The 22,969-nt window shown below is 43.1% G+C and overlaps 1 protein-coding gene across 9 annotated transcripts in view; it reads right to left on the bottom strand.

The window, feature by feature from the left end:
- Positions 1 to 22,969, bottom strand: part of LOC137527196 (uncharacterized) — a 334,365-nt gene that overhangs the window by 108,045 nt on the left and 203,351 nt on the right. For 4 of the 9 annotated variants that reach the window (XM_068247681.1, XM_068247688.1, XM_068247689.1 and 1 more), the window contains one exon: positions 6,677 to 6,828. The exons of 1 other annotated variant lie outside the window; for it this stretch is intronic. In XM_068247681.1, coding sequence (XP_068103782.1) covers positions 6,677 to 6,828 — 152 coding nt within the window. Of the gene's footprint in view, positions 1 to 5,675; positions 5,851 to 6,548; positions 6,579 to 6,676; positions 6,829 to 11,678; positions 11,736 to 22,969 lie in introns of those variants that run through there. 4 more of the 9 variants (XM_068247685.1, XM_068247684.1, XM_068247686.1 and 1 more) reach the window with 4 other exon arrangements.

The raw sequence follows: 22,969 nt of genomic DNA, 5'->3' as shown, positions 1-22,969 counted from the left end.
TGGGGCTTTACTATGTTTGCCCCCCTTGTTCTGTGCTCTAGGATATACCATATGTACCATATGGTCTGCCATCGACTCTTTGTTAGCTCTAATCAACATATGAACCTTATTTAAGGCTGTGCTTGTAATTTAAATGTATATTGCTGGGTTGAATACCTGGTTGGGATTCTTGGCTTTCCCCTCCGGCCTGGGTTGTGGTCTGGTCCGGCTCCGCCCGCCCCCTCTGGCGGTGTCGTCTGGGGTGGCTGGGGCTTGATGGACGCGGCGTTCGGGGGGTGTGCGGCTGCCTTGATGGCCCGGCTGCTCCCTGTCGTTGTGTCCGTCCGCCCTGCCCGCCCCGTGTGCGACGTTCGGGCGGGTGGGCGGGGTTTGGCGGACGCGCTGGCGGGTTGCTAAGGCGACCGGCCGCCGTGTCTGCCTGCCCAGTGATGACGTCGGGCCGGCGGGGAGTTAAGATCCCCAGGGGGGAACACGAAGTTTGTTGCACACCTCCAGTGGAAGCCGGAAGTCCGGCGAAACCAGTCGAGGACGCATGTGCAGCGTCCTGGCCTCCATGCCGTCTCCCTCTCTGCACGGTTAGAAGCCTCTGCCTCCCTCACAGCCAGTCCGGGACTCCATTCACACAGGAATCAATCTCCATACGGACAGAAGCCTTGTCCGCCTGGACAATCAGCCGGACACTTTACCCTTTGCAGGCATCTACCTCGGAATACACCACAATTAGCAACTTTTTGCAACACTGTACTTCAGGATATCCAGGTGGACACGTAAGCAGCCCCACGGGCATGACTTTTGTTTATGTATGTGGACTGCCTTTAAAACCATTACTTAAGCGAGTGGTATTATACTGATGACACGGAGCCTGTCGGTGATCTCGCAGTTGGATTCATGACAGATATATCACCTGGCTTTAATCCTGCATGTGCTTCAATGTTTGTGTTGACTGGCCTGCTTTAATGTGCTTTAGACTGTGTGCCCTATGTCTGCTAGTTCTGGAGACTACGGTCTGAGGCAGAACTGATTCATCTGCTGTGATTACATTGCACTTTTCCCGGCTGGAAAATCCCCCTGCTTGCATCAGTTTGCTTATTATTCACCAAAAGACTGGCTGTATGTTATTAACCATTTTTAGTGCTGGCTGCAGCATATACTACTACATTTTTGGGATCCAAATTTTTTTAACTGGACGTCCAGTGTTTTTTCAATGATACAAATTTGTATGGTCAATACACCTTGTGGCTAGCATTCACACCATTTTTATAGGGGATCTGTGGGGCGAGACCCTACAGTGGATCGGTGGCAGGGGCTTGGGGGTCAGGGTGGGGAGGCTGTCTGGGGGTGCGGGGTGGGCACATTTTTAATTGATGTGTTTTATTGCTCTATGGATTTGGATTAATAAAGATGAATAGGTTATTACGGTAACTAATTGCTTGTGATTTGTGCTCAACCGGGTCATACCCACCTTTCCCTATCTCACCGTTTTTTGATTGATTATCAAGATGTTTCCATATCACTCCTCTTCCAGATGTTATAAGTAAATTGTTAAAAGAAATCTGAAGTAAAAATAAAATTATGATATAATGATTTGTATGTGTAGTACAGTTAAGAAATAGAACATTAGTAGCACAGGTATGAGTCTCATATTGTTTCCAGTACAGGAAGAGTTAAGAAACTTCATTTCTTATCTATGCAAAAGAGCTTCTCTGAGCTCTTCGACCCAACTTGGGTTGGTTACAGTGCTGTTTTCTGAAGCACTTATCTCAACCAGTCTCTCACTGTTTATTTTCTAAAGTTTTACTACCAGGACGTTCAAAGGGTCATTAGCTCTGCTCTGTTTTATCATTTAAAATACAGAATGTAACTGCAAATATTAGAGAATGAAACAATGTTATTTAAAAAAAAAAAAAAGCTAACTGAAAATAAAAATATTTTTTCTTTGCTACCATATTCTATTAATTATCCGTACTACACATACAATTCATTATATCATGAGGGTTTTTTTTTCGCTTCAGTGTCACTTTAAGTACAATTTTGCCCTTCCTAAAACAGAAGACTCAGCTTCGCCTCAAGAAGAGGTGAACCCATCATGCATTACTTCAGGACAGCGAGTGAATATACAAATCATTCCTTTATGCTCTTAAAAAGTCAGCAATACACAAACCACTGATTTAAACCCACCTATAGTTTATTAATTTTACAAAGCCACATAATCACACTTCTGACAGCTGTTTTAGCCTTTATTATTATTTATAAGATATATATAGTTATATGGGTAGGACTTGATGAGAGTGATGTAAGAGACTTTTCTGCTGTCTAATATTTTTTTTGTGCCCTGGTGATGTTGCAATTCATGTTATAATTCTCCAGATGTTGTATGTAGACACAGTAAGTCTGTCCCTTGAGCTTGCCTTTCTTATTTTATGTGAAAATTATTTTTGGTTCTCTTCAAACATTTTGGGCTTGATTCACAAAGTGTTGCTAACCCAGTTAGAGACTTTAGGCGTGATAACCATTGCACCACGCTGGTGAAAAGCCAGGTTAGGCGTGATAAGTTTAGGCGTGATAAGTTTAGGCGTGATAAGTTTAGGCATGATAAGTTTAGGCGTGATAAGTTTAGATAAGTTTAGATCGCGCGCAAAGTCCCACACGCAAAGCAGCGCCATTAAACTCTATGGGCTCGATTCACAAAGCGGTGCTAACCCAGTTAGCATGCCTAAAAGACTTTAGGCATGATAACCATTGCACCATGCTGGTGAAAAGCCAGTTTAGGCGTGATAAGTTTAGGTGTGATAAGTTTAGGTGTGATAAGTTTAGGCATGCTAAGTTTAGATAAGTTTAGATCGCTTGCAAAGTCCCGCACGCAAAGCAGCGCCATTAAACTTTATACAAAGTGCACCAGTCTTTGCTAGCGTAAAACTTTTGATCAGCTGTGCACTGCGGTGCTAACGCAGTTGGCGCTTAAACTTATCATGCCTAAACTTATCACACCTAAACTTATCATGCCTAAACTTATCACACCTAAACTTATCACACCTAAACTTATCATGCCTAAACTGAGTTTAGGCATGATAAAGGGCTTTTCACCAGGGTGCTAACTGTTAGCACCGCTTTGTGAATCAGGCCCTATGTGAAGTGCACCAGACTTTGCTAGCGCAAAACTTTTGATCAGCTGTGCACTGCGGTGCTAACCCAGTTGGTGCTTAAACTTATCACGCCTAAACTTATCACGCCTAAACTTATCATGCCTAAACTTATCATGCCTAAACTTATCACGCCTAAACTCAGTTTAGGCGTAATAAAGGGCTTTTCACCAGCGTGCTAACTGTTAGCACAGCTTTGTGAATCAAGCCCTTTGTCTGCTTCTAGCACTTTACAGTGCTGATTTGGAAATGTAACAGCTGGCTTGACTGGATGCTATTAGCAACCCAACAAACGCACACATTCTTCCCACACATGAAGCCATGTTGCAATTGTATCTCTCTCAAAAGAAGAGCTATAATATTAAGGTGGCAATACACTAATAGATGGCCACTATATCAATCCTCAGATAGATACTTCTCTGACCACATCTGATCAGAGAGGGATCTATTAGCGGCCCACACAGTGTACAAAGATTTTCAATAGATTTTAGCACTGCCACCTCCACCTGCGGGGCTGCCTAGGTCTCCCCCATCTGTGTTGTTTCCAGCTGAGCTAATGCTAACCTGTGCCGCCAGCGCACCTCCTCCCATGACGGGTGTATTTTCACCATGCTGTGGCGCTCATTCTCCCTCTGTCAATTGAGTGTTAGCTCTGCTGCCAAAATCATCTGCTGCCAAAATCTGCTGCATCGGTCATTGCCAAAATCGTATGCCACTAGCAATGTGCTCTTATCCCGCTGTCGATCAAGCAAAATTTTCTGTCATTCATGATTGATTTAGTCAAATCGGTCAATTTCAGGTAGAAATCGATTCATCAGGCATCCTTTGTGGCATCAACTTTCAGCAGATACAATTACAGCGATTGAATCTGCCGGACATACAGTGGGATGCAAAAGTTTGGGCAACCTTGTTAATCGTCATGATTTTACTGTATAAATCGTTGGTTGTTACAATAAAAAATATCAGTTAAATATATCATATAGGAGACACATGCAGTGATATTTGAGAAGTGAAATGAAGTTTACTGGATTTACAGAAAGTGTGCAATAATTGTTTAAATAAAATTAGGCAGGTGCATAAATTTGGGCATTGTTGTCATTTTATTGATTCCAAAACCTTTAGAACTAATAATTGGCTTGGTAAGCTCAGTGACCCCTGACCTACATACACAGGTGAATCCAATTATGAGAAAGAGTATTTAAGGGAGTCAATTGTAAGCTTCCCTCCTCTTTTAATTTTCTCTCCGAAGAGTAGCAACATGGGGGTCTCAAAACAACTCTCAAATGACCTGAAGACAAAGATTTTTACCATCATGGTTTAGGGGAAAGATACAGAAAGCTGTCTCAGATATTTCAGTTGTTTGTTTCCACAGTTAGGAACATATTAGGGAAATGGAAGACCACGGGCTAATTTCAAGTTAAGGCTTGAAGTGGCACGCCAAGAAAAGTCTCGGATAGACAGAAGTGACGAATGGTGAAAACAGTCGGACTCAACCCACAGACCAGCACCAAAGACCTAAAACATAATATTGCTGCAGATGGAGTCACTGTGCATCGTTCAACCATTCGGTGCACTTTACACAAGGAGATGCTGAATGTGAGAGTGATGCAGAGGAAGCTTTTTCTCCGCCCACAGCACAAACAGAGCCGCTTGAGGCATGCTAAAGTACATTTGGAAGCTAAAATTGAGTTATTTGGGCATAAGAAAGGGCATTATGCATGGAGAAAAAAGAACACAGCATTCCAAGAAAAACACCTGCTACCTACAGTAAAATATGGTGGTGGTTCCATCATGCTTAGGGGCTGTGTGGCCAGTCTTAGGGACTGGGAATCTTGTCAAAGTTGAAGGAGGCATGGATTCCACTCAGTATCAGCAGATTCTGGAGTGCAATGTCCAGGAATCAGTGACAAAACTGAAGCTGCGCCGGGACTGGATCATTCAACAAGACAACAACCCTAAACACTGCTCAAAATCCACTAAGGCATTCATGCAGAGGAACAAGTACAACGTTCTGGAGTTATGGTCCAAAATACCTTCAATCAGAATCCAGACTCGCATTGGAACCTACAGGAAGTGTTTAGAGGCTGTAATTTCTGCAAAAGGAGGATCTAATAAATATTGATTTCATTTATTTTTTGTGGTGCCCAAATTTATGCACCTGCCTAATTTTGTTTAAAAAAATTGTTGTACACTTTCTGTAAATCCAATAAACTTAATTTCACTTCTCAAATATCACTGTGTGTGTCTCCTATGTGATATATTTAACTGACTTTTTATTGTAACAACCAATATATACAGGAAAATCATGATGATTAAAAAGGTTGACCACATTTTCGCATCCCACTGTAGATGGGAAAAATCGAAAAGTGTATGGTCACCTTTAGTTGTAATTATTAGTTAATTGGTGACCAGTGCTTACTAGTTAAGTTACCATATCAGAAAAAGTCAAAAATTGCAACTGGGCTAATGCTTCTGTAAGTGTGTTTATAAGGCCATATCAGAGGGCCTGCCATGGGTCTCCATGAGGCCAGCAGCAGGAATAGATAGTAGGCAGTGGAGCATGCTCTAGAGTTAAGCAACTCACCTGTCCGCCAGCATGTTCCTTGTTCTTCCTTTGGTCAGGGCTTCCAGTGTCTATAGCTCCTCACTGCGGCATCATTTCTGATCACATCACCCATAAAAATCACACAATGATGTACATTTTTATATTCTGTCAGGAAACAGAGATGGGTGTCGGTAGTACCCGCAGGAGGCCAAAGTGTGTGGACTAAATTGATAAAGAAATGCGGCAAAACAACAGATGAATAATTAATTTAACTACACTGCTGCTCACTGTGCCTGGGGAGGGGGGCAACAGGAGCACAGGAGCAATCTAATATTGCTATCTGGCAGACACACCTTGCTATCGTGAAAAGGGACTTATAGCTACCAAAAACTGCTACTCAGAGGCACATTTAGATACCTACAACTACTGTCTGGGGACACCCATTGCTACCTCATATTCCTGTCCAGGCACACATCTAAACCTGGTACCTAAACAACTGCCATGCCTACAGAGAATAAGTTATGGAATCTGGAAGCCACATGACTGTTTAAGAATTGTAGTGTTTCCCTCAGATAGGGTAGAAGCTAGAAAACAGTTTGTTCCTGCCCAGCACAAAGATTAGACAAAATGCACAAAGACAAAATTGTAAATATACTTTACAGGATTTTGATATAAACTGTGTCATATTATTAATGTTAAATATTGAGCCCCTGGCTCTTGTTCAATTTCCTTTTTTTCCCTAGTTGATATTTTGCACCTAATCAATAAAATGCTTTATTTGCACCTAATATTTTTTGCACCTAATCAATAAAATGCCCTTTAAGCCACCAGCAAGAAAAAAATACTCAAAATAATGCACCTACTTTTTGGTACTTCTTTTCAATTGCAGAGTGCTGGAAAGTTATTTTAAACAGGAGATGAAAAATTACCATTCATTTTTTGAATAAGATCATTGGGACCAATTTGTGATGAACAATTTAACTATACTCACCTTTGTTAGGGAGCACTAAACCAACAGGATATGGCCAGAGGCTGTTGATGAAATTGCAGATCTTTCTGTTGCAGTCATACTTTGATTGATGCTGATGTACTAAACTGGTGATGGAAATCATTATCTCAGCATCCTCACTGATTGTGTTTATTCTGCAATAAACACAAAACAATGCCAAATTATTTTCTGTATAAAGTTGTGCAGTATTTATTTAATATGCTAGTCTTTCTCACATGGAAATATAACAGACTTTTATATCTTATAAATATTATTTTAAATATGCATATTAGGAAATAATTGTTCATTTTCTGTGGTTGTTTGTTTCCCCTGCAAGGCAAAATCCATGTGCTATCTACACTTGCCTGCACTATACAGTGGGATGCGAAAGTTTAGGCAACTTTGTTAATCGTCATGATTTTTCTGTATAAATCTTTGGTTGTTACGATAAAAAATGTCATTCAAATATATCATATAGGAGACACAAACAGTGATATTTGAGAAGTGAAATGAAGTTTATTGCATTTACAGAAAGTGTGCAATAATTGTTTAAATAAAATTAGGCAGGTGCATACATTTGGGCACTGTTGTCATTTAATTGATTCCAAAACCTTTAGAACGAATTATTGGAACTCAAATTGCCTTGGTTAGCTCAGTGACCCCTGACCTACATAAACAGGTGAATCCAATTATGAGAAAGAGTATTTAAGGGGGTCAATTTTAAGTTTCCCTCATCTTTTTATTTTTCTCTCCGAAAAGTAGCAACACGGGGGTCTCAAAACAACTCTCAAATGACCTAAAGACAAAGATTGTTCACCATCATGGTTCAGGGGAAGGATACAGAAATCTGTCTCAGATATTTCAGCTGTCTGTTTCAATTTATTTATTAATGACCTAGTAGATTCAGTAGTGAGCAATGTTGCTATTTTTGCAGATGATACAAAATTGTGCAGAATCATCAACTCTCAGGAAGATAGGGACATATTGCAACAGGATCTGGATAGGATGGCTATATGGGCACATAAATAGCAGATGAAATTCAATGTTGAAAAATGTAAAATCATGCATTTTGGTTGTACCAATGGTCTAGCACCATAAAAAAATAAATGGGATACAGATGGGGACATCAAACTTGGAGAAGGACTTAAGAGTACTCATCGACAACAAGTTAAATAATCGCACTCAATGCCAAGCCGCTGCAGCTAAAGCTAACAAAATTTTGGGATGCATTAAAAGGGAAATAAAAACTCGAAATGCTAGCATAATATTGCCCCTGCTTAACTCTCTAGTAAGGCCACATCTGGAATATGGAATTCAGTTGTGGGCACCACATTACAAAAAAGATATTGCAGTTTAAGAGCAGGTGCAGAGACGAGCTACAAAATTGATACGTGGGATGGAAGGTCTCGCTTACCAAGAAAGGTTAGATAAACTGGGTTTATTAAGTCTAGAGAAAAGACGCCTTAGAGGAGATCTAATTAACATGTATAAATACATCAGAGGGCAATATAATAGCTTGGCAGGTGAGCTTTTTGTCCCTAGGCCTTCTCAAAGGACTAGAGGACATGATCTGCGCATGGAGGAAAAACGTTTTAGCTATTTATTTAGGAAAGGGTTCTTTGCAGTGAGAGTGATTAAGATGTGGAATGCATTGCCACAGGAAGTCGTTATGGCAAACTCTATACCTGCATTTAAAGGGGGCTTAGATGCTTTCCTTGCGTTGAAAGACATCCATGGCTACAATTACTAGGTTATGCCTAATGATGTTGATCCAGGGATTTTATCTGATTGCCATCTGGAGTCGGGAAGGAATTTTTCCCTTTTGGGGCTAATTGGACCATGCCTTGTGGGGTTTTTTTCGCCTTCCTCTGGATCAACAAGGATATGTGAGGGAGTAGGCTGGAGTTGTACTTTGTACTGGTTGAACTCGATGGACGTATGTCTTTTTTCAACCAAAATAGCTATGTAACTATGTAACTATGTAACATTACAGGAAACATATTGCAGTTTTAGAGCAGGTGCAGAGATGAGCAACAAAATTGATATGTGGGATGGAAGGTCTCGCTTACCAAGAAATGTTAGATAAACTGGGTTTATGTTGTCTTAGAGGAGATCTAATTAACATGTATAAATACATCAGAGGGCAATATAAAAGCTTGGCGGATGAGCTGTTTGTCCCTAGGCCTTCTCAAAGGACTAGAGGACATGATCTGCGCATGGAGGAAAAACGTTTTAGCCATTTATTTAGGAAAGGGTTCTTTACAGTAAGAGTGATTAAGATGTGGAATGTATTGCCACAGGAAGTAGTTATGGCAAACTCTATACCTGCATTTAAAGGGGGCTTAGATGCTTTCCTTGTGTTGAAAGACAACCATGGCTACAATTACTAGGTGATGCTTAATGATGTTGTTCCAAGGATTGCCATCTAGAGTTGGGAAGGATTTTTTTCCCTTTTGGAGCTAATTGGACCATGCCTTGTAAGGGTTTTTCACCTTCCTCTGGATCAACAGGGATATGTGAGGGAGCAGGCTGGTGTTGTACTTAGTTCTCTGGTTGAACTCAATGGACATATGTCTTTTTTCAACCCAAATAACTATGTCACTATGTAACCGTTAGGAACATGTTGAGGAAATGGAAGACCACAGGCTCAGTTCCAGTGATAGCTTTAAGTGGCAGACCAAGAAAAATCTTGGATAGACAGAAGCGATGAATGGTGAGAACAGTCAGTCAACCCACAGACCAGCATCAAAGACCTACAACATCATCTTGCTGCAGATGGAGTCACTGTGCATCGTTCAAACATTCGGTGCACTTTACACAAGGAGTTGCTGTATACGAGAGTGATGCAGAGGAAGCCTTTTCTCCGCCCACAGCACAAACAGCGCTGCTTGAGTCATGCTAAAGCACATTTGGACAAGCCAGCTTAATTTTTAAATTAGGTGCTGTGTACTGATGAAACTAAAATTGAGTTATTTGGGCATAACAAGGGGTATTATGCATGGAGGAAAAACAACACAGAATTCCAAGAAAAACACCTGCTACCTACAGTAAAATATGTTGGTGGCTCCATCATGCTGTGGGGCTGTTGAGGGACACATGGATTCCACTCAGTATCAACAGATTTTGGAAACCAATGTCCAGGAATCAGTAACAAAGCTGAAGTGATGCTTTGGCTGGATCTTTCAAGAAGACAACGATCCTAAACACTGCTCAAAATCCATTAAGGCATTCATGCGGAGGAACAAGTACAACATTATGGAATGGCCACCTCAGTCCCCAAACCTGAATATAATTGTAAATCTGTGGTGTGAGTTAAAGAGAGCTGTCCATGCTCGGAAGCCATCAAACCTGAATAAAATAGAGATGTTTTGTAAACAGGAATCATTTAGAGGCTCTAATTTCTGCAAAAGGAGGATCTACCAAATATTGATTTCATTTATTTTTTGTGGTGCCCAAATGTATGCACCTGCCTCATTTTATTTAAACAATTATTGCACACTTTCTGTAAATCCAATAAACTTCATTTCACTTCTCAAATATCACTGCATGTGTGTTTCCTGTATGATATATGACATTTTTTAAGGTAACAACCATTAATGATTTATACAGGAAAATCAGGACGGTTAACAAAGTTGCCCAAACTTTCGCATGCCACTGTATATCGTATTGCCTATTCTGTGTCTGCGGTGTGACTACTATTACATGGACAAAAAAGATACCTCTGTAATTTTGACAAAGTATAATACACATTTAGTAAAGATGTTGAGAATTGACTTGTTACATCCTGTAGATAGAATCACATTTACAATTTGAAAACCAACTAGTTCAGAATTTCTTCTTTTTGCACTGAGCTAATGTATATGGTGCATTTCTGAGCTAATTGCAAAGCCTGCAAACATAGTACTGCGACTAAACCAAATTTGCTATAGAGGTCAGGGACACTTGTGGAAACGTCACCAAAAGAAACAAAACAAAAAAATTGTTTTGTTCTAAATTTGTTAATGTTTTGGTAAGAAAAAAAGTTTTAAACCCAATGCAAAACAGAAATTTGTCTTCTTAAAAAAAAAAGGTATTTGCCATTATTCAGGTTGGAGTGAGCATATTAGGTCTCCCACAATGCATCACTACTGAATATGCAAATCATCCCTTTGCTGTCCCTTAAAGCCGGACACACCTCTAGAACCGCTGGGATGCAATGATGTGTCAGCTTGTTAATTGTACAGAGTCACACCAATCCAACATATAGACTGACTACTGTATATTAGACTGGTTGGTCCTCATCAGTGCATGGGATGAATTAATATGGTTTTATGAGGTAGAACTTGAAACACTCAGAGCTACAGATTGCTCAGCAAGCTCAGGGTGAACCAAAACACCTAGGAGTATGTAAAGGACCCCTAACACACTACTATGAGTTCTAGTTTACCATGAGCTTGCTGGACAATCTGTAGTTTTGAAACCAACAAAGAGGTGGAATTACAGCAATGTTTAGCCTATTAGCAGCCTCAAGTTTCAACATACAATAGTTATTTTTTCCAGACTCAATTTGTGCAACTTTTTAAAATGTAATCCTGCGTGTCCTCCAAATAACATAATCAGACCCCTATGCCCCCCAAATAACATGAGGCAGCAATAATATTGTAAGATATTCTGTCCCCATCTCTCCCTACTCATGCAGATTTGTCAACGGAGCACTTTATTTATACTCTCCTATGTTTCTGCTCACAATGTAACCTTCAGAGTCCTCTGCCTCCTCAGCTCCTTACTATCCATATCACATAACTATGATGACGTCAGCAGTGACAGCAAAAGAAACACATGAAAAGAATGGAGGAGGTGTGAGAAGATATGGGAGAAGGTGCATATCCATACGTCATACTCTGCTGCCAACTCAACACTTTATGGAGACTCTACATAAAGAGACTCTGCATAATCAGTTTGGAGAGTTTAGACCACCTTCTTTTTCATGCACAGTTGTTTTTTTACAGAGTCAGACAGAATTTACCTCATTGTCTTAATAATGGATGATTGGCAATCTCACTGGCCATCGTAGTTGAAAGATCTGTCAGGGAATTATGGTTAGTAAAGTTGCCAAAAAGCTTATCCCTATTTACTACTAGTTGACAATGATCTGTTGTTTCTGTGTGAATATTGCAAATATTGTATGCCTACTCAAATAAGTACACACAGCTAGTAGAGATTGTGCCTTGTAGGTTAATAAGGCATGGACAATTAGACATAGATCAATAAGACATGGTGATAAAACTAAACCAACATACACACGGTAGATTTTGTCACTTTACATGATGACTCTTTTGGGTAATACCGTATATACTCCAATACAAGTCGACTTCGTGTATAAGTCGACTCCAATATTAAACCCTCTTAAGCTGGAATTGTTTCTTGACTCAAGTATAAGTCTACCCAGCAAAATGAATGGCTGCACTTGGGGACCAGGAGGGGTTAATGATTGCACTGCATACAGTATTGCAGCCATTAACCCTGCCTGTCCCTTAAGTGCAGCCAATACCTCCTCCAGGCACCCCAGTGCTACAATTGTTCACTCCCTTTTATGCAGCCCAGTATTCCCCCCCCCCCTGCCCCTTTACTTCTTAATTGTTGTGGCCAGCACTTTCAGACCTGTGTTTTCTTGGCATTTCCTTTCCTCAAAGTGTCGCTTACCACAGGGTAAATTGCTGCAAATGGGAATGTCACTATTAGTACACACATAACTCAGTGTGCTCAGTGTTGCCCGTGACTCATGTATAAGTCAACCCCTATACTTTTAAGAAGTGAATTAAACACTATTAGACTAATACTCAAGTATATACAGTAATTCTGCATACAATGCATACAATTCTTTGTATGATCAGCAAGATGGATACAATAAATGACAGACATGCTTAACCTTTATATGTAGTGCCGGATTCATCTATCTCCTTGCTCTGTATATACGTTTGATGTTTACTTCAGCATCCTGAGCACACAGAAGGCTTATACCCTGATCCACCCTGATCCCTCCCGACCGGAGAATCGTCCCCATATTAGTCCCACGACCACAGTGCCAGTCCTTTTTTCTCTCTTTTTTTTCTCTTTTTCTCTCTCCTTTTTGAAAAAAAAGTACCATGAATATGTTGGTTCCCTCCTCTTTAGCGTTGCTCTGGATTGAATACCACTTATCGACCAGTATTGTTGTTATAAAACAGCTCACAGTAGGAAGCCTCCTGGTCTGAAGCAGGTAAAATGGGCACCAGAGGCCCCCTGTTAAAAACGGCACCGCAGTAGGCAGCAATGTTAAAAGGAGCAAATAGTGGCTATAAACAGTAATTTTTGCACCTGTCACTCTGGCGAACAGGGGAGCTTTTAACACATGGGTTTGGGGATTGTCACATACACTTGGATGACACCGGCCAAGGGTCTGTCTGTTGTCATGATATCAAATGCTGGTATCACCATGCACCCGATAAAACCCTTATGACCACGATTTTCCACCATTTCCCATTGATCCATTCAACTAATTTCATCTGGAAATCAATCTAAAGAACGATTGGGTCGCCATGTTGCAACACCGATTCTATTCCTATTCAATGCAATTATCGAACTTTCAAGGTTGATCGGCTTGCAATATAAAGTAATGTATGGCCACCCTTACTCCTTCAGTTCTTACAGTTGAAAGAAATTTCCAGTCATTTTAAAAGTACAAGTAATCCACCTGCTCTGGTCTAGATAGTTGATACTGTTATACATTTGATCATTACTGGTACGTGCCTGAAAGTTTGACTAATTAACATCTGCATAAAATGTCTTCTAGAGCAGGAAAAAGGTGTAGAGCTGCAATTACATACATCATAGTTACATAGTTATTTTGGTTGAAAAAAGACACACGTCCATCGAGTTCAACCAGTATAAAGTACAACACCAGCCTGCTCCCTCACATATCCCTGTTGATCCAGAGGAAGGCGAAAAAAACCCTTACAAGGCATGATCCAATTAGCCCCAAAAGGGAAAAATTCCTTCCCGACTCCAGATGGCAATCAAATAAAATCCCTGGATCAACATCATTAGGCATTACCTAGTAATTGTAGCCATGGATGTCTTTCAACGCAAGGAAAGCATCTAAGCCCCCTTTAAATGCAGGTATAGAGTTTGCCATAACGACTTCCTGTGGCAATGCATTCCACATCTTAATCACTCTCACTGCAAAGAACCCTTTCCTAAATAAATGGCTAAAATGTTTTTCCTCCATGCGCAGATCATGTCCTCTAGTCCTTTGAGAAGGCCTAGGGACAAAAAGCTCAACCACCAAGCTATTATATTGCCCTCTGATGTATTTATACATGTTAATTAGATCTCCTCTAAGGCGTCTTTTCTCTAGACTAAATAAACCCAGTTTATCTAACCTTTCTTGGTAAGCGAGACCTTCTATCCCACATATCAATTTTGTTGCTCGTCTTCTGCACCTGCTCTAAAACTGCAATATCTTTTTTGTAATGTGGTGCCCAGAACTGAATTCCATATTCCAGATGTGGCCTTACTAGAGAGTTAAACAGGGGCAATATTATGCTAGCATCTCGAGTTTTTATTTCCCTTTCAATGCATCCCAAAATTTTGTTAGCTTTAGCTGCAGCAGCTTGGCATTGAGTACGATTATTTAACTTGTTTTCGATGAGTACTCCTAAGTCCTTCTCCAAGTTTGATGTCCCCAACTGTATCCCATTTATTTTGTATGGTGCTAGACCAAAATGCATGACTTTACATTTTTCAACATTGAATTTCTTCTGCCATTTATGTGCCCATATAGCCATCCTATCCGGATCCTGTTACAATATGACACTATCTTCCTGAGAGTTGATGTTTCTGCACAATTTTGTATCATCTGCAAAAATAGCAACATTGCTCACTACTGCATCTACTAGGTCATTAATATATACATTGAAGAGCACTGGACCCAGAACAGACCCCTGTGGGACCCCACTGCTAACAGTCTCCCATTTTGAGTACGATCCATTGACCACAACTCTTTGTTTTCTGTCCATTAGCCAGTTCCCTATCCATGCACACAGACTCTTCCCCAGTCCTTGCATCCTCAACTTTTGCACCAGACTTTTGTGGGGAACAGTGTCGAAGGCCTTTGCAAAGTCCAAGTATATCACATCTACAGCATTCCCAATATCCATATTAGCATTCACTACCTCATAAAAGCTGAGCATGTTAGTCAAACAGGACCTGTCTTTAGTAAACCCATGTTGATGCTGAGAAATAAGATTATTTTCTACTATGAAGTCATGTATAGTATCTCTTAGTAACCCCTCAAATAGTTTGCATACAACTGATGTTAGGCTTACAGGTCTATAATTTCCTGGATCTGATTTTTTGCCCTTCTTAAATAATGGGAAAACGTGGGCTGTACGCCAATCCACTGGGACTCTGCCAGTTGAAAGAGAGTCACAAAAGATAAGATAACTACAATCAGAGAAAGAACATGTGTGCATCAACCAAGTGAACCTGGCAAATCCTGGCTTTGCAAATTTGGCCTATTGGCTAATCACGAGACATTGCTCATGCAAATAAGCATTTGCTTTCGCATGGCTAAATATGCAGGGTCAAAACCAAAAAACGCAAAAAACAATCGCCCTGCGGGAATTAGTTCATGCTATACAGCACTATCCAGGGGCGCCACGAGCAGGCTTCCCATTGGGAGGTGAAAGGTGCGGATGGCTCTCCCTGGCGCTGGCCACGCTTGGGGGGGTCGCCAGCGCCACCCAGCCTCCACCTCCGGGGTGCTGCTGTGGTTCCCAGGCAGTGAGAGCGCCTGGGACCCCGCGGTCCCCCGGTTGTATGGGGGCATTGGGAAGCCTCCTCGTGGCGCTCCTGGATAGTGCTATTGAAGCATGAACTAATTCCCGCAGGGCAACCGCTTTGCGGCATTGGTTCAATGGACCCTGCATTAGTTGGCATGCGAAAGCAAATGCATATTTGCATGAGCATTGCCTCATGAATAGCCAATCAGGCCAAATTTGCTCAGCCAGTTATGTCAGGTGTTCACTTGGTGTTTAATGCACACATTTATTTCTCTGTGCAGTGACAAAAGATAAGATAAAGGGGTTTATCTATAACTGAACTTAATTCCCTTAGGACCCCAGGATGCTTGCCATCCGAGCCAGGTGCCTTGTCTATTTTTAATTTATTTAGTCTTGCCTTCACTTCTTCCTGCGGTAAGTATTTAATATTACAGTAAGAAGATTGAGACTCTTCTGCCTCTGTAATTTGCAACAGTGCTGTTTCCTCTGTGAAGACAGAAGCAAAGAAGAAGTCCAAAGCGAGTCAGCACCGTCTTCAGTAAAATTAGCTCTTTATTGGTTAAAATGGCATGATGTCAAGCATCTTTCAGCTGAAAGATGCTTGACATCATGCCATTTTAACCAATAAAGTGCTAATTTTACTGAAGACGGTGCTGACTCGCTTTGGACTTCTACTATTGATATGGCTTGATGTGCACAAACCATAGGGGTCGGAGCACGTCGAATACGAATCTCTCCTGTTGGTGCTCGCTATACACTGTGGATAGACAGAAGCAAAGAAAGCATTTAATAACTCTACCTTACCTTGGTCATCCACCATTGAGTTCCCACCCTCAATCTTTAGGAGTCCTATACAGTCAACCTTTCTTTTTTTATAGTTGATGTACTTGTAAAACTTCTATGGGTTAGATTTGAGATCCCTAGCGATTTGATTTTCAGCTTCAATCTTTGCCAGCTTACCGTATTTTTCACCGTATAAGACACACTTTCTCTCCCCAAAAAATGGGGAGAAAAAGTCCCTGCGTCTTATACGGCAAAGGCAGGGAATCCCCGACTTCCGAACTGCCCACTGATACAAACCGCCGACCCGCCGCCATCGGGGATTCCCTGCCTGTGTCCCCGCTGTGCCTGAATCCCCGCTGTGTATCTACCCCCCCCCCTGCTTAATTCTACGCTCCACCCCCCCCCCCCCCCCCACGCTTATGTCTCTGGGTCGCCCGTGCAGTCAGCGGCAGCAGCTTACCTTCTCCATCTTGCCCGCGGCGATTGAAGACATCCGGCTTCTGTGTGCGGCTTCCTCTAGTGCCGGCTTTTAATGACGCGTCATTGATGACGTGTCATTAGAAGTCGGCACTAGAGGAAGCCGCACAGGGAAGACGGATGTCTTCAGTCGCCGTGGGCAAGATAAGATAAAGGGGTTTATCGATAACGGAATGGAAAGATGATGGACAGTGTACAGCAATGCAGAGATGATGGACTGTGTACAGCAATACTGTATATATGAAAATGGAGAGATGATGGACTGTACAGTAATGGAGATATGAGGGACTGTGTACAGCAATACAGCAAATAAGAGAATGGAGAGATCAAGGACTGCGTACAGCAATACAGCATATATGAGAATGGAGCATACAGCAAAATATAAACCTGTCTGCAACGATCGGTGTCAGCACACAGAGAGAATCTGATTCTTGGTGATCTGCAGTATCACCAAGAATACAGATATATATCCGATTATTAATGATCTGCAGAATCACCAATAATACAGATATAGCTAACCTCTGGACACCTATGTAATGTGAGTGTTTTGGTGCAACAGTAATGACTTTGAGTGAGACCACCCGAGGAGCAGGTGGTCTTTGGCAGTATGGGCAATACTGTTTTTGAGAAGAGCAAAAACCTTCCAGCAGCCTAAGACCTCCAAAAGGGGTGGAGTCCCAGGCTGAAGGTAGGAAGGACCTGTGAGTGAGTGACACCTGAAAGGTGGATGTCCCTAGCAGGACTGGAGACTATCTCTTAAGGAGAGAAGTAGCTCTCGAGGTCGGGCAAGCCAGGTTGGCAACACACGGACAGACAAAGTACAAAGACAGAAGGCTGATTCGGTATCCAAAGGCAGGCAGGGTTGGCAACAGGTAATCAGATATGCGAAGGTACCGAATCAGAAAGCAGAGGGATAGTCAGAAAAGCAGTAGATCATAACCGATATCAACAATGCCTAGTCTTGGGTGTGAGGTCCGTGGTCTCTACACCCTGGAACTAGTCTGAGTATAACAGAGTGATAACACAAAGTCCCTAATCTTGGGTGTGAGGTCCGTGGTCTCTACACCCTGGAACTAGTCTGAAGTATAACACAATGATAAATAGAAGTTATCTGGCTCAGTGTGAATTCCCAGGTCCTCCTGGTTCAAACACACTGTGGGATCTGACTAAGGTCTGAGTGCTTCCACGTAAGTGTTCGCAATGGCAGACAACTTGAGACTGAGCAGAAGTAACTATATATAGAGCAGCGCTCTCCGGCGCCACCCATCATTGATTGACCAATAGTCACTTGTTCTGAGGTCAGCTGACCCGCTTGGTCAGCTGATCCTTCCTTGGCTTGTCATAAAAGTTCTGCCTCTCAGCACCCGTGCGCGTATTCCTGAATCTGTGTGAACTAACAGACCCAGCCACACCAGACGCACGCTGCTGCGTGCAAACCGCCGCGCTGGATGCGGAATCAGACGCCTTGCTGTCAGTACACGCGGCGGCTTTTCCGCGTTCCCTTACAGTACCCCCCCCCCCCCCGAGGAGTCGACTCCAAACACTTCCCACCAGGCTTTCCAGGGTGCAAGTTATGGAATTCCTTCTTCAATTCCTCTGCGTGCATACGACAGTCTGGCACCCAAGTTCTCTCCTCTATGCCATACCCTTTCCAGTGAACCAAATACTGTACGGAGTTCTGCACAAGCCGTGAGTCCAGAATCTTTTCAATTTCATACTCAGGTTGGTCATCAATCAACACAGGGGGGGGGGGGGGGAGCGGAATCCACGTGCACCGCCGGCTTGAGTAAGGACACATGAAATGATCTCACACCTCGCATGCTGATAGGGAGATTAATGGCATAAGTGACATTATTGATTTTTCTGGTCACTGGAAAAGGACCCACAAATCTGGGGCCTAACTTGGGTGACAGTTGCTTTAAGGCCAAATGTCGTGTGGACACCCAGACCAAATCTCCTGGTAAAAATTCCCATTCTGTGGAACGTCTCCTGTCAGCCTGCTTCTTCTGGTTCTGAAAAGCCCTCCCCAGATTCCCCTTAACCATTCCCCAAATCTGTTTTAAAGACCTCTGCCAATTCTCCAGGGCTGGAAACGGAGTAGAAGCCACTGGCAATGGGGTAAACTTAGGCGACCTTCCTGTCACCACCTGAAATGGGGAAAATCCTGAAGAGGAACTTTTCAGATTGTTGTGTGCAAATTCTGCAAACGGCAAGAATTTCACCCAATCGGTTTGTGCATCTGCAACATAACATCTCAGAAACTGTTCCAGGGACTGATTGACTCTTTCGGTCTGGCCATTGGTCTGTGGGTGGTAGCCTGATGAAAACGAAAGCTCCATGTCTAACTGATGGCAGAATGCCCTCCAAAACTTAGATACAAATTGGACTCCCCGATCAGACACTATGTTTTCCGGAATGCCATGCAACCGGAAAATGTGCTGGATGAAGAGATCAGCCAATTGCTGGGCCGAGGGGAGACCTTTCAGGGGGACAAAATGAGCCATCTTACTGAATCGATCGACTACCACCCAAATGACCGTCATGCCCTCAGACCTGGGGAGTTCGCCCACAAAATCCATGGACAAATGCGTCCAAGGTTCACTCGGAACTGGTAAAGGCTGCAATGTTCCAACAGGTGCCTGATGGGAGGGTTTGCTCCTAGCACACACTGCACACTCTCTTACATACTCCTTCCAGTCTGTTGCTAATGACAGCCACCAAGCACATCTAGCAATAAGATCCTGAGTTCTGGTGGCCCCAGGATGCCCAGCATTCTTGTGGGAATGAAACAGCTGTAACAGTTGTAGGCGAAAAGGCAATGGTACAAACATGACCCCCTCAGGCTTCCCCTCAGGAACATCTTGTTGAAACGGACTCAGAGTGACAGTCCAGTCTTTCCAGGTCTCAGTGGCTGCCAGGACCACCTTCTGAGGGATAATGGTCTCAGGGTCTGAGGGCTGTGCTGTCTCGGGCTCAAAACACCTGGATAAGGCATCAGCCTTGATGTTCTTACTACCAGGGGTATACGTGATTACAAATCTGAATCTTGAGAAAAATAACGACCACCGGGCCTGTCGGGGGCTAAGTCTCTTAGCGCCCTCAATGTACTCCAAATTTTTGTAGTCAGTGTAAACCGTAATGGTGTGTTCTGCCCCTTCTAGCCAATGTCGCCACTCCTCAAAGGCCAATTTGATGGCTAGAAGTTCCTTATTGCCTATATCGTAGTTTTTCTCTGCGGGTGAAAACCTACTGGAAAAATAGGCACAAGGATGCAGTTTTCCCTGTAAACCAGAATGCTGAGACAGCACAGCCCCTACCCCTACCTCTGAGGCATCTACCTCCACGATAAAGGGAAAGGTGACATCTACATGTCTCAGTATGGGTGCAGAACAGAACAATTTCTTCAGAGTGGAGAAAGCAGCATGGGCCTCTGGGGACTAGTGGTGAGTATCTGCCCCTTTCTTGGTGAGACTGGTGAGAGGCGAGATCACCGTGGAGTACCCTTTTATGAACCTCCTGTAGTAGTTGGCGAACCCCAGGAATCTCTGGAGGGCTTTCAGTCCTACAGGCAGGGGTGTAACTAGAAATCACTGGGTCCCCCTGCGAAGCTTTGCATGGGGCCCCCTCCCACCAAGGGGGCTGGGCGCTGTACACTAGAGCCTGATGCAGACTGAATGGGGAGTCTGGGGACTGTCTACAAATCTTTGTCTGCAAACTTTGTATGATTCCTTATCAGTGGCTGAGCAGATGCAGTCATTAGAACAATTGTGCAGAGAGCAGAAAGCTTCTTCTCTCCTTGCCCATGTTTGTCAGTCTATCAGGATGGGGCCCCCTGTGGCTTTTGGGCCCCCCTGCAACTGCATCCCTTGCAGGGTCTATTGTTACGCCCCTGCCTACAGGTTGGGGCCATTCCAAGACAGCTGAAACCTTTCCAGGGTCCATAGAGAGGCCGGAGGTCGAGATTATGTACCCCAGAAAGGCTACAGAGGTCACTTCGAAAATGCACTTTTCCAATTTAGCATACAGCATATTCTGTCTCAACTTCCGTAACACAAACCCAACATGTTTCCTGTGTTCTGAGAGGTTGGATGAGAAAATGAGTATATCGTCTAAGTACACTAAGATGAATTTGCCCAACACCTCTCTGAAGACCTCGTTAATCAGCTCTTGGAAGACGGCCGGGGCGTTACACAACCCGAAGGGCATCACTAGGTACTCGTAATGCCCGTCGGGTGTGTTAAAGGCTGTCTTCCATTCATCACCGTCCCTGATACGCACAAGGTTGTATGCACCCCTCAAATCCAGCTTCGAGAAAATCTTAGCATTGGTGACTTGGGTAAACATATCGTCAATTAAAGGCAAAGGATAACTATTTTTTACTGTAATCTTATTTAAGCCCCGATAATCAATGCATGGACGGAGGCCTCCATCCTTTTTCTTCACAAAAAAGAATCCTGCCCCTGCTGGTGACCGAGAGGGACGAATAAAGCCTTTAGCTAGGTTTTCTCGGATGCATTCTTGCATAGCTAATTTCTCTGGCCCAGATAAATTATAGAGATGGGCTCTAGGGGGCATACAACCAGACCCGAGATCAATGGGACAATCAAAAGGACGGTGAGGAGGAAGTTTATCTGCTGACTTGGGACTAAACACGTCCGCAAATTCTGAATACTGGTCTGGAAAAACCTCCATCTGAATCTTGGTGTTACCCAAGGTTACTTTCGCTAAACAATGGTGATAACAATGATTAGACCAGCTTGTTAGCTGACCTGAAGCCCAATTGATCTGAGGAGAGTGAAATTGTAACCATGGCTTACCGAGAATTATTGTGGAAGTTGTCATCCGCAAGACCAGAAACTGTAGATTCTCTTTATGTAACACCCCCACCGTGACCCTTAACTCTGGGGTCTGAGACAGAGTGTAATTACTCTGCAGAGGAGAGTCGTCCACGTCCACTGCAGTGACCAGAATCCGTAGATTCAAAGGGGTAATAGGAATCCCCAATTTCTTAGCAAATTCTTAATCCATAAAATTGGCTGCTGAGCCAGAGTCAATGAAGGCCTCAGTGGTCTCTGTTTGATCCTTCCAGGATATAGTACAAGGGAGGAGCAAACGTTTATCGTCTAGAGGTAAAGACTGCGCGCCTAGGGTATTACCTCCAACTCCACCTAGGCGGCAGCGTTTCCCGACTTCTTGGGACAATTCTGTACTCTGTGACCCTCCTCTGCACAGTATAGACAGAGCTGCTCTGTCTTTCTGTGACTCAGCTCCACCCGGGACAGTTTTGACCGACCAATCTGCATTGGTTCTGGTGGAGGTGAAACGGGTGGAGGTGGAACGGGCGGAGGTGAGGTGTAGGAAACATATCTCACATTGTTTTTACCCTGAGTCTGTCTTTGCTAACGTAGGCGACGATCAACCCTGACTGCTAATGAAATAGCCTCATCAATGGACTTCGGCTCAGGATGACCCAACATTAGATCAGAGACTGCATCTGACAACCCCGACAAAAAGCAGTCCAGAAGTGCAAATGAGTCCCATCTAGCTGAAACTGCCCATTTCCTGAACTCAGCTGCATAATTTTCCACCGGACCCTTGCCCTGTCGCAGAGTCTTGAGCTTCCGCTCAGCGGTAGAGGCAATGTTCGGATCATCATAAATTATAGCCATAGCTTTAAAAAATTCCTCAACTGAGGTTAGGGCCTCATTCCCTGGTTGAAGACTATATGCCCAGGTCTGGAAATCCCCTGACAACAGAGTCTTAACGAACGTAATTCTCTGTGTCACGGTTCCCGAAGAATTAGGCCTCAACTCAAAGTAAGATAACACTCGATTTCTAAAATTCTGGAAGTCAGATCTGTGACCAGAAAACCTTTTGGGTACAGGCATACGTAAGTCTGTACTTGGAGGAGATCGCACTGTATTCACAGCCATCTGAAAGACTTGTACAGACCCAGACAAAGCGTTGATCTGGGTCTGATGACTGTCCAGCACTCGGGTGTAATTCTCCACCGAAGTGGTGAGTGCATCAAGACGGCTGTTGAGTGCGTCCATTTGGTTTTGGTCTGCCGTTCTGTAACGATCGGTGTCAGCACACAGAGAGAATCTGATTATTGGTGATCTGCAGTATCACCAAGAATACAGATATATATCCGATTATTAATGATCTGCAGAATCACCAATAATACAGATATAGCTAACCTCTGGACACCTATGTAATGTGAGTGTTTTGGTGC

This window comes from Hyperolius riggenbachi, chromosome 8 (assembly GCF_040937935.1).
Source record: "Hyperolius riggenbachi isolate aHypRig1 chromosome 8, aHypRig1.pri, whole genome shotgun sequence".
Classification (NCBI taxonomy): Eukaryota; Metazoa; Chordata; class Amphibia; order Anura; family Hyperoliidae; genus Hyperolius; species Hyperolius riggenbachi.
Note: the sequence above shows the minus strand (reverse complement) of the source record. Positions and strands in the feature narration are given on the sequence as shown.